Source organism: Anser anser, assembly GCF_964211835.1.
Source record: "Anser anser genome assembly, chromosome: Z".
Classification (NCBI taxonomy): domain Eukaryota; kingdom Metazoa; phylum Chordata; class Aves; order Anseriformes; family Anatidae; genus Anser; species Anser anser.
Window position 1 is genome coordinate 51,696,904 of NC_139723.1, and position 19,689 is coordinate 51,716,592.

The 19,689-nt window shown below is 36.3% G+C and overlaps 1 protein-coding gene across 1 annotated transcript in view; it reads right to left on the reverse strand.

Moving 5' to 3' along the window:
• Positions 1 to 19,689, reverse strand: part of LOC310889532 (uncharacterized protein) — a 251,945-nt gene that overhangs the window by 34,590 nt on the left and 197,666 nt on the right. The window contains exon 3 of the mRNA XM_083817120.1: positions 16,107 to 16,246. Coding sequence (XP_083673246.1) covers positions 16,107 to 16,246 — 140 coding nt within the window. The remainder of the gene's footprint in view (positions 1 to 16,106; positions 16,247 to 19,689) is intronic.

Consider the following 19,689-nt stretch of genomic DNA (forward strand, 5'->3'; position numbering starts at 1 on the left):
GGATGGTGAGCTTTAAGCTTGTAAAGTGGTTTCCCATGTTTCTGCAGCCTGTTAGTATACAACAGTATTTAGGAATTTTAATTAAAAGGCCTCAGTGTTTGACTTCTAATCAAGCACATTATTGTCATATACAAATCCTACTTCAAGTCAACATTGATTACATTACCTTTTGCTGCAGAAAACCAGTTCCCCAAATCATGCAGTGAATAATGCAGTTCTTATCAGCAAATTTTAGTGCCTTGCTCCACAAAGGCCAAGTACAGAGAAGTTAAGCTCCTTAAGCACATTTCAGTTTCACTGGAAATTCAGTATTCTACTTCACAGTGAAAGACTGTCCCCATGAGGACCTATCCTAGTGAGTGTGGCATGATCATGTAGTGTGGGACAATACAGATGCACAGCTATCTATGTTGGAGGCTTTTTTAACAGATTTTTTTCATTTCACAGAAACTTTTAAGAAGCATCAGAGGCTTGATACAACTAAGTCTTCACCATAATAAAAAGCAAGATGTTTATTCTTTGAAAAGTGACCAAAGTTAGGTTAGTACCCAAAATACCTGTAGTTATTAATTTCATCAGTACAGCTAACTGCATTTGGTAATGAAGTTTTTAATACAGCTAAACATTTTCCCTTTTTATAAGGCAGATGATTGACAGTCTGGAGCTCGCATGCCCATCTTCATGGAGAGAAGCCCATGTTCGATTACATGAACAGGCAATATGACTGTTAAATCAAGCTATATAGAGCATTCTTGGCAAACTAACCAAAACACAAAAGGAATTTCTACAATGTCTCCTGTAGAAAGACAAAAAACATTTAAAAAGCCCCTCAAGGATGTAAAAGAAAGGTGCTTATAAAGTGCTAAAAAGCCATTTTATGACATCAGAATAGTATGGTACTATTTCAAGCACATATTCTCTGAAAAGTATGTTTTTAATAATAGCAAAAATAATTTCACTACTTCAATTGTATTTCATGGTCAGAATTAAAAAGTTTGGCACTTGAGGCTTGAATATGTACTTTACTTTTTTTTTCCTCATATTAAAAATACTTTAAGACAATTGTTCATCAAGTGGCTGAAATGACCTTATTCAAAATTGACAGAAGGAATCAATGCATCATTTTGCTTAAGTTTAGTCATAATGACTATGAAAATGTTTAATCATAATAGATAAATAATAGAGAAAAATAAAATATAAAGTAAAATAAAATAAAATAAATAAAAACACAAAAGTTGTTTTTATCCTTTTAAACATTTTTTAAACATTTAAAAGTTTAAAAATATGATCTTTTAAACATAGGTAGTAGAAGAACACATTTGCAAAGACTGGTTAATATATGAGTAAACCATGTATTTTTATTGGTAGAACTTACAAACTACTTAGCTGTTTAACTGACATATGAGGTCAAATGTTACTGTGTTGATAAGACCTGCGTAGGGCTTCGTAAACACATCATTAGCCTAGAGTAGGCCAAAGTTTCTGGACTGGTTCCAACAGAAGACATGTACTGCACAGGGTAGTGGTAAAAAAGTGACTTTTTTTTTTTTGGTTACTGTAATGACTGTTCTAACGGCTTTGTAGCATTCAATATATTTTTCTAAAGCAGTTTCTCCTATAATCATACAAATAAATGCAGAAGAATGTAAGAAAAGTTCATTTCCTTCTTAGGAAAAAGTCTGAATCTGGGCAGACTACTTCAGGTCCTACAGTGGGATCACTGTTAGGACATGTTTTGAGGAAGAGAGCACAGAGAAACAAAATTTCTACAGTCATGCATTAACCTTCCATTGAATAACACTGAGTTCACTGGCATTCATTTATATTTGAAAGAAAGTAAATAAAATGGCTTCCTAATTTCATGAATAAAGTCATATGAATTCTTTTTGTCATCATGTTTTTGGTTTTCTAGTATTTAATTGAAGGATTGGTACGAACAGTGGTTAACATTGCTTTTTAATTTAAGTGTTGCCTTCACCTCAGCCTTGCAGAGTTGACCTCAGCTTTAAGGAAACTCATATGCAGAGCCAGTACTTATGTTTAGTTCTCAGTCTAGCTGAAGCATTGCAAAAAGACACCTTTAATATGGTTTTTTACTGAAATACCAGATGTCAGCAGCAATGTATCAGGTTTTCGCAAGCACCAAGTGACAAGACAATGGGAGATGGCCTCAAGTTGTACCAGGGGAGGTTTAGGTTGGATATTAGGAGAAACTTTACTCAAAGGGTTGTGTGGCATTGGAACAGGTTGCCCAGAGAAGTAGTTGAGTCACCATCCCTGGAGGTCTTCCAAGAAAAGTGTAGATGTAGACCTTAGTAGCATGGTTTAGAGGTGGACTTAGTACTAGGTTAAAGGCTGGACTAGATGATCTTAGAGGTCTTTTCTGACCTGAATGATTCTACGATTCTATTATTCAAGGACAGCCTTCTGGTATTGCTACATGACTCCCCTTCAGAGGGAGGGAGCCACCAGCACCAGTACGGACTGTAATGCTTGTGTTGTAGTGTGCAACCCTGACTGCAGTTCTGCAGTCTGGCATTTTGGGAAGGATTATATTAATTAATAACCATTACTTACATTGCATTATGCCACATCATAATATAATATAAAATAATATATAATATGTTATATTATATATTTCATAACAAATTGAAATCAAAGAATGTATTATATATAATATAATAGGTTATATATACTATATTTTAATTTCTATAATAACATTTATTTATTATAATATTATTATTAATTGTGTATTATACATATATAATTTTATGTGTGTATATATATACATACATACATACATACATACACAGTTGTGCCCAATGCCAGGACAAGAAGCAATAGGCACAAACTAGAACACAAGAGGTTCTGACTAAACATATGGATGCATTTTTTACTGAGTGGGTGACTGAGCACTGGCACAGGTTGCCCAGGAATATTGTGGAGTCTCCCTCCTTGTTGATCTTCAGAAGCCATCTGGACATGGTCCTTGGCAACCTGCTCTATGTGGTCCCTGCCTGAGCAGGGGGTTTGGACCAGATGACTTCCAGAGGTCCCTTCTAACCTCAACACTTCTGTGATTCTGTGAATATGATATAATATATGTAACATATATGATAACACACAGATACCACTTATATATTTTCATAATATAATTATACATATTGTATCTTATATATTGTTATATACCATGACATATATTAATACCATGAGATGTATTATTAATATATATTATTATATAATATTTGATATCAATGTGATTAATATATAGGATCAATAACAGTAAAATATAATAGTGAGACATTTCACAACGAAAAATAAGTCTTCCTCACTGAAAGACCAGAGATCCTGATGAACACTAGCTTTGCCTTTTCATGACATAATTTCTCATTGGTTATTTAACAAACAACAAGAGCAAAAGAAATTATACATAAAAAGCATAAATGTTTTTAGGTAAATAGCCAGCTAACACCGTTACAGCTTATTACTCTGCAAGAAAGTAAAAGCTAGGATCAGCACCATCCACATCCTGATTGATCTTGCTTTCTTACTGCTGTACAAAACTACAATCTAAGATTTCATCTCTACCTCTTTTTCCCCTCTCTTTTGTAATATTAAGGCAGAATACCTTGGGGGAAAATGAACTGCTGCAATTTAAACACATGCACTGAAAATGACAAAAATATTCTCTGGGAGTAATCAGTCAGGATTATATATTTCCCTGGTTTGCCAAGAGAGGCTGACTTGAAGCCAAACTGGCTCCTGTTGAGCTGCAATTTACAATTAATGCTCACTTCATTTATCACTGCTTAGGCAGGGATCTAGGAAAAGGAAATATCATTTCAAGTAGTGTAATTGCGGGCAGAAGGGAAAGCAAATTAACGATAGTGAGAGAATAATAGTTCTTAAATCTAACAAAATGACATAGGGAAAGGGAATTTGAGTGGAAGAGGACTCTGAAAGATGCATTTATGTTGAATATTAAGCTGAACCTAAGCTCTCTGAAGCAGTTTGTAGTTGTAACCTGTTACTTACTCAGTATGCCAAATTGAAAGACTTTGAGAAACTTCAAATTACAGTCTTGATTTCGTATCCTCTAATTTGAGTATTATATTTGTCTCTCTGCTTAATTCTGTCTTATACTACTTACCATTTATTTCCTGTTTAAATGAAACAACCTTAGTCACGTTTTTCTCCTTTTTTCATGAAAAACAAGTCAAATTTATAATAAGGGGAAAACAAACAGAAAGATATTAATGGCTATTACTGAGTGGTAGCACTCAAAGAGTTGTAGTCAATGTCTCAATGTCCAAGTGGACATCAGTGATGAGTGGCATTCCTCAAGGGACAGTATTGGGACCAGCACTGTTTAACATATTTGTCAGCAACATGTGCAGTGGGATCAAGTGCACCTTCAACAAGTTTGCCAATGACATCAAGCTGTGTGGTGCGGTTGACATGCTGGAGGGAAGAGATGCCATCCAGAGAGACCTGGACAGGCTAGAGAGGTGGGTCCCTGCAAACCTCATGAAGTTCAACAACGCCAAGTACAAGGTCCCACGCCTAGGCTGGGGCAATCCCAAGCAACAAATACAGGCTGGGTGGAGAATGGATTAAGAGCAGCCCTGAAGGACTCAGCGGTGTTGATGAGAAGCTCAATATGAGTTGTCAAGGTATGCTAGCAGCCTAGAAAACTGACTGTATCTTGGGCTGCATGAAAAGAAGCGTGGCCAGCAGGTTGAGGGAGGTGATTCTCCCCTTCTACTCTGCTCTTGTGAGACCCCACCGTTCAGCTCTGTGACCCTCAACACAAGAAGGACATAGATGTATTAGAATGAGTTGAGAGGAAGGCCATGAGGATGATGGTCCATGAAGGTGGAGCACTTTTCCTATGAAGATAGGCTGAGGGAGTTTGGGTTGTTCAGCCAGGAGAAGAGAAGACTCCAGGGAGACATTACTAGTGGCCTCCCAGAACCTAAAGGGGGCCTACAGGAAACCTGGAGAGGGACTCTTTATCAGGGAGTATAATGATAGGACAAATAGCAATGGTTTTAAACTAAAAGAGGGTAGGTTTAGAAGAAATTCTTTCCTGCGAGGGTGGTGAGGCAGTGGAACAGGTGGCCCAGAGAAGCTGTGAATGCCCCAACCCTGGAGGTGTTCAAGGCCAGGTTGGGTGGGGCTTTGGGCAACCTGGTGTAATGGGAGGTGTCTTTGTCCATAGCAGGGAGGTTGGCACTAGATGATCTTTAAGGTCCCTTCTAACCCAAACCATTTTATGATTCTAAGGGTTTTATTTTAAATATATATTTTTTCATATTTCTAAGTGTTTTTCTTCAGCTCCCAGACACAGTGAGACAATTTACGAAAGGTGCAAACCATTAAAATACTTCAAACAAATCAGAACTTGATAGAAAGTGGAAAAAAGGAGTTCAAGAGCTTCTTTCTATGGCCATATCCTAGAAAAAAGTTACTTGAATATAGGTATTAGTGAAGGTGATATTCACATCATTTTAATGAAGCAGTTATATATGAAACTGAATATACTTATAGGAATCTTTATAATGCGCAGCACAAAATTAATCTGAATATTAAAAAAAAAAATCAAGTAGTTAGGTTCAGATACAGATGTGCATTCATAAATCAATGGCACATTCTCATTTGTAGCACTACGTTTCTTTGCAAACTTCCAGTAAATGTTGTTCTAAACTCTGTATATGAAAGTAATTAGAATTGTTATATGGAATTCTGATTGTCCATATTGGTATATGGGCAATATACCAATTGCCCATATTGGTATTCTCAGAAGAGAAAACAGAAAATCCTGTGCCATCTGAAAATGAAAACCAAACTCAGATTTCCATTCTGTGAGTGACTGAATTGCTCCTGCATGGACTTTCCCATGGAACCGTGAACAATTTCTGTTATCTAATTACCTACCCCTATGAAACAACAATTGACTCTGTCGTTCAGTGCAATAATATATATTACCTTATGTGCTATGAACCATAAATTACTCTGCAGGATGTGAAGGTAGTTAAGAAAAGGATGCACTTGAAGTAAGGAATGTATGGAAATTGTTAACTCAATCTTCATTCTAGGTATGAGCTACATAACATGGAAACAATCATCTCAATTGCTTTGGCTGTAGTGATCAATGAAACTTTAAAGTTGTGTTATAAGACATTTAACTTGATAAACTATGGAGCAGATAAATGAATGTTCATATACAACTGGGCATGTCAAATTTATAGAAAGTATTGGTATTTACCTACAAAGTAGCATTAATCACATACAAACCATGTTGGGTAAAAGGTAAAAAATACCCAAAGTTTTGTTCAAAGGTTAAGGCAAACAAAATTCTGAAATCCTTAACACTTTGTTCATGTCTTCAATTCCTAGATTTGTCCAGGGTGAGAGGCCAAAATTTTATTATTCATATTACATTATTAGCTGTTCATATTACAGGACAGCTTTGGAGTAAGTGGAGTCCTGTTGCCACAGAAGGACATATTCATGTGGCAGAACCTGGAGAACTGCTGCTGAAGCTGCTCACAAATACTAGAAATATTACTAAACACTGTACCAAACTTCTAAAACATGTTACTATGTTCTATGTCAGGTATATCATTTTACCGAGGTAAAAAGCTTAATTCTATGCTTGTTTAATCAAAGGTCTGTTGATTGTGTAGCAGTTTGGAGAGAGGCACTTGAGAATTTAGTTGTTTAAAAAGATAAACCCAACTACATTCATACCCTTTTCATGACTAGGTAATCTCAGCTAGTGCAAGCAACTTTTCAAGCATACTGCTTTACTTTGTCAAATTAAATCCATATTTAGCTGCCCAGTAGTCTCTTTTCACTCAGATTCTTAAATTAATTTTTAAAATAAGGCTATTGTTAGACATACAATTATGTGTTGCTTTTCTTTTTCTTTTTTCTTTTTTTTCAGTAGTTATACCAGTCCATTCCCTACCATAGGCAGAATTCTGTGGGTGTATTATATAATGTAGCCTACATAGGAATACAGCATAGTTGTATACCTAGTGTATAAGTAGTGGTATACACTACTTATACATAGTGGTATACATTCAATCATATAAAGGTAAAGAGCTAGGCTACACTTCCATTTGAATTCAAATGTTAGAATAGGACAAGCTGCATCAAGAAAACATGATTAGATAGCATAAATGTAAGAAGTGCTGAAAATACATTTTCATTAACCTGTCTTAAGTTACTTCGATGAAGACTTAGCATAGCTTCAGTGGCTAATTTGACAGTGTAATAAGGGTTTTGTTGATAAGATTAACAAGGAAAGAAAGATCACAACATCACAGAACAGCTGAGATAGGAAGGGACTTCCTAAAATCATTGAGTCCAGTCCTTGCTCAGGTAGGGTCCTCTAGAGCAGGTTGCCCAGGATTGTGTCCAGCTGGGTTTGAATATCTCTGCGGATTGAGACTCCACAGCCTTCTGAGCAATTTGTTCAATCCCATGGGAAAAAAAAATATGTTTTCCTATGTTCAGATGGAATCTCATGTGTTTTAATTTGTGCATATTGGCTCTCACATCTTCTTTTGCTTGGCTTGTTCCAGGACTTCTATGTCTCTCCTGTAGCGTGGAGCCCACAAATGGACCCAACTCTCAGATGTTTCTCTCAAGTGCTGAGATGAGGGGAAGGACCATCTCCATTTCCCTGCTGTAAAAACCTTTTGCACGGTTTCTCTGCTAAATTGTCATTCTTCCAGTTTCACACAGTACTTTATAGACATAGTTGAAAATTCAAGCATGTTCATAAATTTTTTAAAATATGTATTATAATTCTCCTTTTTTGTTTCATTTCTCTCTCTCTCTATTTTATTTTATTTTATTTTATTTTATTTTATTTTATTTTATTTTATTTTATTTTATTTTATTTTATTTTATTTTATTTTATTTTATTTTATTTTATTTTATTTTATTTTAATTTTGTTTTATTTTGTTTTATTTTAATATTTTATTTTATTTATTTAATCTAATATTTTCCACGGATCTCCAACAATCTTCTGTATGTCAGAGACTGGTTACATCCTACAAAATACTGTTCTAGTCATTTGTCATTGGGAACCTGGAGAGTCCATACAGGTTTTACAATAACCATTTTAGGATTCATCTGGACCCTGTACTAAACCATTCATCTGGACCCAGTACTAAACCCAGTACTAAAGGAAAAAAATAATCAAATGAGAAAGAGTGTTGATTACTACTGACAACTCAGACAAGCAGGACAAAGGCATACTATAAGACCTGTGCTTTCAGAGTCCACGTTTGAATGGTGATACAATGGAGACAGGACGTAGATTGCTTCCAGTTAACATGAATCCGTCAGCGTGACTTAATGCAATTCATTTAGTTTTTATTTTTTTACACTTGCAAGCTAATTATAGTTAGCTATTATCGGTACACAAAATTAGTGCATTTGACCTCTGAAATTTTTGAGCAGTATAGTTTTTATCCAGAAGCCCAAGCAATGAAATACATAAATTAAAAAAAAATGTATATTATCCAGATATTACAAATCTTTCCAGTAATTTATGTCACTAACTCACTTTACTGAATGTATGAACTTCACTCATTACCACCAAGATCAGTTGTACTGCTTCCAGTGAAAATGAACTCCAGAAAGTGTGTATGGAAAGAAAAAAGTAAAAGTACAACTAACAGTGGAATAATTTTGCCTTTTGTCTGCAAAAATTTCCACAATTTTGTAATAGTTTCACTGATTACAAACACACAATTCCACCAAGCAGGTGGTAATTAAACATTAGTAGTTTCCCTCCTGTGCTATCTTAACTGAAATTTTAATCTATGCTTCTTCAGATGTCAAAGTTCAGCTTTAGTGAAATCCTCACTTAGATAAAGGGCCTGCTGATAAACCCTTCAGGTAACAGCTGATATTTTCTGGGTACTAGAACTGTAAACTGCTTGGATTAAATCATGTTTTAGCATCTAGCACTAGACAAATTTCTGGAGAGGTAAATATCTGGATAGCATCACTAAACAAAGCTTTTTAGGTGAGTGGTGGAATGTTAGGTAGTTGTTAACTTGTTGGCACCTGGATAAAAGTCTCACGTCCCAGTCTCAGAAAACAGTGTCCTTGCTTCCCGTGATGTTGCGATGTTGCTAAGCTTGGTATTTTTTTTTTTTTTTTTTTTTTTTTTTGCCACCACCTCAAATCTCCCTTTACATTGGTTGGAAGATGCTGTAGGATGGTTTGTGCTGTACTTAACTAAGGTCTACTTGTATTTATGCTGTACTTAACTAAGGTCCACTGGATTCTGGCATCCAGTATGTTATGCAGACAATGATTAATGCCATTAGACAGTACAGATACTACCTGATGTTATACAGCATGGACTGGATTTCATGGCATCAGGTGACTTACATTAATATTAGGGAAGTATCTTTAGTGACAGGTAACTGAACTGCTGAACGTAAGCTTTTATTTAGTGTCATTCTAAATAAATGCAATGCTCATTCTTCTAACTTGTGTCTTATGGAGTGCCTCTTGCAAACACAATAACTCTGAAGACTAAGCACTACCTCCAGCAAGCAGGGATAAAAGATTTGCAACTTCAAAAGTGGTGAGTTTTGAGAACTTTCTGTTTCAGAAGTCATTCTTTCTCACTTTCACATAACAATAAAAGAGATGAGATCAGATAAACCACATCAGCTAATATTCCCTGTTGTAGAAAAGGTAGTTGTTGACAAGATGTTTCAGAGACATGTTCCATGCTTTTTAAGTTCTGTCTTCCAGAGATTTACAAGATACCGAAGGTGTTGATGACCACATCATATGGTAAATCTCTCTGTGTTGGTGAGCTTCTTTTGGAGAAGTGGTGTGGTTTTAATTGGGTTTAGCAATACAATATTTTTTGTTGTTATTATTTTGGGACACTAAAATCATCAATGAAAAATCTCATTGAAAACTAAAAGAAGAAAAATGAATTTTATTCACTCGTGGCAAAATGAAATGAATGTGTCTGACTCAGTAAGGAAATGTTTTCGTGCTTATGCAGAAGACAGCACAGTTTATAAAGTCACGTAATATGTTAACTTCTCTTTTGCTCTAGAGGAATTGTTCCTTGCCTCCAGCTCCTGAATTTACTACAGCTGCCAAACACTTTCAATCTTCTTATTTTCAGTCCCAACACAGAAGAAATTCCATAGTGCTGGCAGATCAGATTTCACATCAATATTTTGTTGGGCTGTTTGCCATGGTCTTATAAAAAATGTAATTACAGGAGAGACAATTGCAAGTTGATGCTACTTTACACTCCCCTTCTGTCTAGGCAACTAATATAATAAAAGTGTTATGAGATATGAAATCTGCCCAGCTTTAATCTTATTTTCTTTTCAGTTCAACTGGTGAATTGTGGAAGGCTACAGCTGATGTTGAGGCTACTGACACTCAACTTCTTTAGCGAAAAGCCAACAGATATAGTACTATTAATTTCATAATCTATGCAGCTAATGGACTGCAATGTCCTCTGAAGGAAGAATTTTTTATCACAAACCTCTTACAAAGGACAGCTACAGAGGCTCTGCAGTTATTCTTAGAATTATAGGACCATAGAATCACAGAATGGTTTGGGTTGGAAAGAACCCTTAAGGAACATTTAGTTCCAACCCCTTTTCTATGGGCAGGGACATCTCCTACTAGACCAGGTTGCCCAAAGCCCCACCCAACCTGGCCTTGAACATTTCCAGGTATGGGGCATCCACAGCTTCTCTGGGCCACCTGTTCCACTGCCTCACCACCCTCATAGGAAAGAATTTCTTTCTTCTAATCTAAATCTGCCCTCGTTTAGTTTAAAGCCATTAAAAGGCCATTTAAAGCCATTGGCGTTGGCATTTCTTTCTTACTCCTGTTGTTGTAAGGACCTATAGTGATCAATTCAAAATTTCTCTGTAGAAACACAGTAAATCTATTCCCCTAGAAATATATAATTGTTCATAAACAATTTCAGAGATTCTCAGAATGGTTTTGAGGTTGGAAGGAACCTCTGGAGGTCATCTGGTCCAATGCCCCCTGCTCAAGTATGTCCATTTACATCCCTGTGGTGGTTCAGGACCCTGTCCAGGTGGCTTTTGAAGATCTCCAAAGAGGGAGACTTCACAACCTCTCTAGGCAACCTGTGCTCTGTCACCCTCACAATGAGAAGCTGTTCTCTGATGTTCAGAAGGACCATCTTGTGCTTCAGTGTCTGCCTATTACCTCTCGTTCTGTCAGTGGGTGCCACTGCAAAGAGCCTGGCACCATCCTCTTTGCACCATCCCTTCAAGTATTTAAATACATTGATAAGTTCCCCCGTCAGCCTTCTCTTCACAAGGCTGAACATTTCCAGCTCTCTCAGCCTTTCCTCATAGAAGAGATATGTCATGATCCTCATGCTTTATGTTATATATTATCTGCATTATGCACAAATAAATATGTATTAGCATATTTTGGTAGCTGGAGTGAATCGTCTTTCACAATAAGACCCACAGATACAGCATAATACTCTTATTACAGACATCTAAGGCCTCTGTTAAAAGCTGTAATGTAAGAAAACAGCCTCTAGTATGATTTAACTATATTTTTTGTCTTTCTATTGCACTGTGAAAATTATTTCAGGTGCAAATATGTGTAAAGGTCCAATTCTAACAGCTTAAGGTGTATGGGAGATGAACTACAATGGAAAGAAGTAAAAAATGAAAGCTCGTCCCATGGTTACTTCAAGACTACTTGATAGTTTTATACTGATTTTATTCTGAGGTAAAAGAAAAAAACTTTCTTCTAACCACAAGGTACTATAAAAAATTATGACAGGCAAAGAAGACTACAATATTTTTTACAACCTTTCATTGTGGTATGAAGCAGCTGGTCAAAGTAATTTCATTACTGTTACTGTTGAAATATTGTGTAGGGTAAGCATATTTTCCTGTTTTCCTCTCTGGTTTCCCTGTTCAACATTTGCAGATATGCATATCTCTGTAATTCTTAAATTTTTTATCAGTGGCTCTGGACGTGAAGTGCTCACTTGGAGATAGTTGATTTTTTCAGGTAATAGAATGGCATAGGATAGCACAGAATGGAATGGAATGGAATGGAATGGAATGGAATGGAATGGAATGGAATGGAATGGAATGGAATAAGACAGTACAGAGTAGAGTAGAGTAGAGTAGAGTAGAGTAGAGTAGAGTAGAGTAGAGTAAATTCCAGTTAGAAGACACCCACAAAGATTATTGAGTTTGTCAGACTACTTTGGGGCTGATCCAAAGTTAAAATGATATTCTTAATATCATTAAGAATATTATCTGAACAACTTAAACATGTACAAGCATGGAGCATCAACCACATCCCTAGCAAATCTGTTTCAGTGTCTAACTACCTTCTTGGTAAAGAGTTTTTTCCTAAAGTCTAGTCTTAACCACCCCCTGATGCAGCTTTGAGCTATTCCCATGTGACCTATCACTAGATACCAGGGAGAAAAGATGAACACCTCCCTCTCCTCTTCCTCTTCTCAGGAAGACACAGAGAGCAAATGAGTTCACCCCTCAATCTCCTTTTCTCCAGGCTTAACAAACCCAGTGTCTTCAACCACTCCTCACATGACATGCCTTCCAGCCCTTTTACCAGCTTTGTTGCTCTCCTCTGGATGCATTCAAGCACCTTAACACACTTTTTATATTATGAATCCCAGAACTCCACACAAGGTGAGGCCACACTAATGCTAACTACAGTGGAATAATCACTTCTATTGACTGGCTGGCTACGCTGTGTTTAATGCACCCCAGAGTATGGTTTGCCCTCTAGTCCTCCAGGGCACACTGCTGACTTGTGTTGAGCCTGCTGTCAACCACCTGTCAATCACTTTCTTCAAGGCTGCTTTCCATCCACTTGTCTCCCAGTCTGTACCTGTGTCTGGCATTACCCTGTCCCAGGTGCAGAACCCAGCATTTGTTCTTGTTAAATTTCATGCTGTTGCTGATAGCCTAATTCTACAATCTATGTAGATCCCTCTGCAAAGCCTCTCATCCCTCAGGGGAGTAAACAGCACATTCCAGTTTAGAACTACCAGCAAAATCAGTAAAGATGCATTCAACTCCTGCCTCCAAATCGTTGATAAAAATATTATCCAGAGCTGGTATCAAGTTTGAGCCTTGGGAAACATTTCTAGTAAACATCCACCAACCTGATGCAGTCTCATTCACTACAACCCTTTGAGCTCAACCATTCAGCCATTTCTTCATCTAGGGTAGCATGAACCTGTTCATCTCACAGCTGGACAATTTGTCCAGAAGGATCAAAAGGATCAAAAGAAGGATCAAAAGAAGGATCAAAGTACCAAAAGACTTCCTAAAATCGAGAAGAACTAAATCCACTGCCTTCCCTTCATCCACTAATTGAGTGAACTTAGAGAGAAAGATATTGAATTAGTGAAAGAGGAATTTACTTTCATGAACCCATGTTTGATGGGCCTGATGATTGCATTATCCTTTAAGTGCCTTTCAAAAACACTGAGGATAATCTTCTCCATAATTTTTCCAGACACTTAAGTTAAACTCATAGGTCTATAATTTCCAGGGTCTTCTCTTGTGTCCTTCTTGTAACTTGGGATAACACTGGCTAGTTTCCAGTCAGTGGGGACCTCCCCAGACTCCCCAAACTTTTGTTAGGTAATTGAGATGGGTCCTGCTAACTCCACTGGTACCCAGGGATGAATTGCATCAGGCCAAGTAGATTTATAAATGTTTAACTGATACAACTTATTCCGTACAATTGTGATGGCAACAAATGGAAATTGTCCCCCCATTCATGGTCCTTTAACTTGCAGGATTTGACAACCCAAGGCCTGTTGTGAACATTAAAGGCAGGCAAAAAAATACATCAAATGCCTCTGGCCTTTCATCACCCCTACTTATCAAGTGACCAGCTTCCTCCAGTAATAGTCCAATATTTTCCCCGGACCTCTTCTGTTAACATACTTCTTTTTTTTTTTTTTTTTTTTTTTTCCCCCTAATTGTTATCTGAAACATCACTGGAAAGTTTTAACTCTAGCTGAGCTTTGGCCTTTTGTATTTTCTTCCTCCAAATGTGAATTGCAGCCATGTAATCTTCCTGGGTGGCCTGACCTTTCTTAGAGAGATCGTATGCTTTCTTTTTCTGCTAGAATTCCACAAGGAATCCCTGTTCAGCAAAGCTGGTCTTCTGCCCCACGACATAGGGGACAAACGGGCATAATTCTTGTGCATAATGACAGAACTGGATGGGTCTCTCCGTGTACTGACTTTCAGCCTGTTAAAGTGGCTTTGCCATTTGCCAATGATTTATCAAGGAGTGTAGGAATGCTACAGCCTCTTGACTTCCGCCCTTGTATTTCTAGGGGTGCTGAGAGGCCTTTGTCCCTTCATATTCAAACTTGAAAAGGAAATATTCTTTCTCTATAAAAAGATAGCATTGTCATATATGTATTTTTGAAATCTGTAAGCAAACATGTAAAGGAAGTATTTTCTAAACTTTCTAGGGAAGTTGGAGAAACAACTGCTTAGCTATAGGTGATGGTACCCCATCCCCCCATGAATAAAGGCTTCTCTCGTTACTTGCAATTGGTATTGTAAGCACATATGGAAGAGGGTGGAGTACTAATTAGTACCGTGTTTTCCATTAATACTGCTGAGTTGTCTCAGTTTGCTTGAGAGAACTAGCTATCTGACATTTGGTAACAATTGCAATACCATTAAAGCATCGACAATTATTTTACCTGTGTTAGAACTTCTCTATGTTGAAGTTTAAAATATATGTACAACTTTTATTGTGTCATCTAAAGCTAATGGTAGCAGTAAACTCATTAGAAGAGTTTAAAGTGCTTTTTTTTTTTTTTTAAACAACCATTCAGTGTCGAATGCAGTAGAAGTAATCGTATTGACAAATGATTACAAAGTTTGTTTTACATTTTGCAGTACGTCTTAAGTAAAAGAAATAATTTATGTAACTCTATATACACTGAAAATGATCAAAAGACAGACATGAATTATGGAGCTATAATATAATTTTCGTATTCTGTTGACTCTGTAACCCACAAGAATCATGTTCAGTTTATGCAGGCACCAGGACCTTGACATGAAATTGCTGACTCACAGCTGAACAACTATTTTACTCAGAGCACGAAATGTATGGTCCAGGATTTATTACGCTCAATTTAATCTACAACACTCTTGCTATTGCGTCTCCCTCAATTCTTTGACTTTCCCAAAAACTCAGATTGTAAAAAATATGTTTACACCTCACATATTACTATATGAGTTTGGGTAATGCCTAAATGCTTCTCCAGTATTTTACTTTCCAGCAGCAAATGCATGTCAATTTGATCTTGAGGGCTGAAAAGGAAATTTTTTCAGTTTTGCAATTGCAAAGTCCTGTTGAGTTCCAGATGCCAAATTATTTAACTATGCAATAAACTTGGCAATGGGAAGCAGAGCCTGGTTTATAGAGTGAGCGTGACCAGAAATTGCTTTTATCAAGCAGTTTTTCTACCTAACATTGCAACTATTCTGACAACCCTGGGTTGTTGATGTCAGTTGTGAATTAACTCTCCATTCTGAATTTATGTCGAAGCCACACTCAAGCAAGGGATAAAAGTGTTAAGAAGGACCATAGTAGAAGACCTAAGAAGGACCATACCAACACCACTATTTTAATAAAGGCCTGCTGAATAATATCACATCTGTTCTGTTCTGTTCTGTTCTGTTCTGTTCTGTTCTATTCTATTCTATTCTATTCTATTCTATTCTATTCTATCCTATCCTATCCTATCCTATCCTATCCTATCCTATCCTATCCTATCCTATACTATCCTATCCTATCTTATTCTATTTTCCAATCCTTAATCTACTTCTGTGCTGTTTATAACAATTCATGTTCACACTGCTCAGATTTTAAATCTCAAAAGATCTTTTCATGATATGTGCGTGATTTTTTTTCTTTTACCTGCCTTTCCTATACAGTAATGGGGCAGCAGCATGGAGGAAGTGTATGAGAAGCTAAATTTGCTTCCACCTCCCCTTTTCAGTTACGCTTTTCTTACTTTCTCCAGTGGTAGGAAATGCTAGGAATCCCACATTTTCTTTTAATCAGTGGATCTTCAGGGCTTCCTTCAGGACTTCCTTCAGACTGGCAGCATGATGTCATATATTCCGCATAGTAGTTCTGTAGGTGGCATTTGTTCTATTTAGAAGGAAATCATAATACTTAGTAAAACATTAAAAAAAATTGTATTTTGCTTACAAAGTGACAAGGAGCTCCATTTTGTAGATACTAAGTGCAAGTTTGTGATTTGGAATGTGGAGAAGGAAGAGAATTGAAAGAATGTGGAAGAGAAAAATTTGTCTCTCTTATCAAGGAAACTGCAGCTATCTGTACAGTGGAGTACAACTACTGATAATCATTCAGATTTAAGATGAAAAGATGGAAATAATAAAAATGTCAGAAATAGACTGTTTTGCAATGCTTTCTTTTTAAATTACTGTGTATTCAATGCTACTTGCCTAGTTAAAAATTTATTGGAAGTTCTCAGGGCCTGCTCAGTCATCCAGAACAGCTGAGGAGCTGTTGGAAAGCAAGTATTTCCCCTGAGTGCATGCTCTAAAAGATGAGGAAACACTGAACAGACGAAGTGTGGAAAGGAAACTATTTTGATGATGGCAATTATTAATGATACCTTTGACTGTGTCAGGCATTCAAAAACCGCTACAATGGGCAATAAGTGGCTTAGAACAGCAGAAGTGTGAGGGGAGCACATTGGGCTGCTCTTGGGATCAATCAGGAAGGGTTCATGGGTTAGAAATTAAGAACAATTGGAAAAGGAAGAGAAAGCAAACCTTAGGAAAAGAGACCTTCTCCAAAGATATGGCAACGTTTTCCGAAGAGTATGGCCAGATCATATTTCCCTTCTAACTTTTCATAATAACTGTCATCCCTATATTTACTCCATCCCTATAGGGGCAAGAATTTCCCATTCTCTCTTTGTCTAGCTCTCAGTGTTACAGACTGTTCTTTCCTCAGTTACTTAAGGGACCTTAAAATACAAAATAAGGGAAAGAAGGGGAAGAGAATCAATAGCTTGGAAAAGGGTACAAGATTCAAGACATTTGTCTTATAACCTACAGTTTAAGAGAAAAATATAGGAAAGAAAAATGAGTTAAGTCATCCTGGATTTCCTCCTTCACTGGTGTTGTGAATCATTTCTAGCACTTCATGTGCTACGCTTGGGTTGAACTTGGCTATTAAAATATGGGGTTAGGAAATTTAATGGTAAAACAAGTCCCATGAATAAAATGCACAGCCTACACTATTGTGAATAAGCACAAAATTAAACATGTACTTCATTCAACTCAGCTCTTCTGTGATAGTAGGGGGTACATTACCATAAAGTATCTCACAGCATGAGCAAGCAATTACCTCTCATACAGTAAATACCCTCACATTGTAAACGCAACATTGCTCTCTAGCTGGAGCCTACTACTTTAGGTTAAGAATAAACAAAGAAACATTTTTTTATTAAAAAAAAAAGGTTACAGTAATTTGTAGTTGGTTGCTTTATTCATTACTCCACAGCAACTCCTAAGTGTTACTTTGCTACAGATACCTTGGCTAGAGTAAATCCTATCATATCTTCTCAATTTCTAAATTGATACTGGTATCAGTTCCATTGTATAAAGCTTCTAGCTGAGCATAGACCCATTGTTTTGAGCACTTTTCCTCAGTTATACTTCTATGTTTCATATGTAAATTAGCATAGTAATACAGATAAATGCTGATTTATGCTGAACTGCAATTTATAGTGCTCTTTGTAATGGTTTGCTCCAAAACCAAATTCCTTTATAACAAGGATGAACAGGGATGCTACTAGAGTTCTTTACACACACTGTCAAATCTCTTAATTCTTACCCTGCTTGAGATTTAAAACCATATTAATACTGTTTTCAGTCTATTTGTAAGAAATTCAATGCTGACTTCTGCATGGAAGGCATATACCACAGAATTATATTTTATTATAATTCCCTTAGTTGTTATTTGATTCCCCAGAATTCAGATGTTATTTATAGCATTCTGTGGCTAATTTTCAAGACCATCTTTGAGGTTGTTTATTTCTGAAAAAAGTTAGCCTGAGCCTTTGAGTTCTTTAGTTAAGGTAACAAAGAGCAGAGTAAAAAGTTTATGAAAATTATGCTGTGAAAAACTATTGGTAAATAATTGCATAGCAAACTTCGAAGAAAATAAGAAAATATATATTTTCATAAACCTTGGCTAATGAAGAAAATTACCTAGGATGAATATCCTTTATATATTTGATATATTGATACTCAGAGCAAAACATTATTTATGACACTAATGGAAAAGAATTACATTTTTCAAATTCCTGATAACAACATCTTTCATCTCCAGGAAGACTCTCCTTTTTTCTCAATTAACTAAGCTGAAACACAGATGATTTCTTGTTATTTTGTCAGATGTAGACCATTTGTAGGACTGATATGGGTGTGTGCTTAAAGTACAGGACTGAGAATCCTGATATCAGAGTTCTCTTCCCTCTTCTTTTCTGCAGTCTTTGGTAAATCACTTATTCCACTTTGTCTCACTATGCACCTCTATGTAATGTTTACAATAGTGCAGCACTCTGAACAGATCCACTGCATAGCAACAGATCCTTTTTCAGTGAAAGGACACCACAGAAATTTTAATGAAAGAAACTCTCACAAAGCATTTGTCCGAGCTTGGCACACCACAAATAAGCAGAGTGGGATAAAACCAAGAATAACTTTATCTCATTGGACATCACAATTATTTGAATCAAAACATTTCAAAGGTTTTCATACTGAAGTTTAGATCTGAAACCTGGTGTCACACACACACAGAAAGCCCAGTTGCAGCTTAGTCTGACGTACAGTTTGTGTTTTTTAAATGAGAACAAATGCATCTGTAAAGGTCATGAAATGAACTTAGAGCCAATATTCAGGAGTTTCAAATGGAAAAACCAAATACCTCACACAACCTTGCTTAGTACAGACGCGAAAGGTACTAGCAAATGTAGGGATTTTTATGATAGAAGAAGGTCTCATAGAGAACAACTGCAGGAGACGGATAGCTCTGCATGCATGATAAGAAATGAAAAAGGTCTATAAAACAAAACTGGAATAGTTTTGTTTGCTTGTTGCTGATGGTTTTTGGTTGTAGCTTTTTGGTTGTAGCTTTTTTTTTTTTTTGTGAAGTGTATTCATTTACATTATGATTGTGGTCTACCATTTGCAGCAATGTGTGTTTAATTTCTGAGTAATTAGTATAGTTTGGTATAAGTGCAATACTGTACAGAACTTTGTTAAGATTATTTTGAAAGTTGCTCTCTTTATTTCCTGTTTAGCCATTCAGTCATTATCAGGAAATAAATATTTTTAAATGAAAAGACATGAACACTGAGAGCCTAACATAACAGACAGTATACAGCTCTTGAAATAACACCACTTTCTCTAAAAAGCATGCATATTTTAAGTAGTCTTTTACATATTTAACAAACAATAAATATTCTTAAAAATTTTAAAGATTTTTACTTTTAAAGATTTCTATTAGTTTCTGTATTTCAAACAATTCAACAGGAACTGTGAATAGGTAGA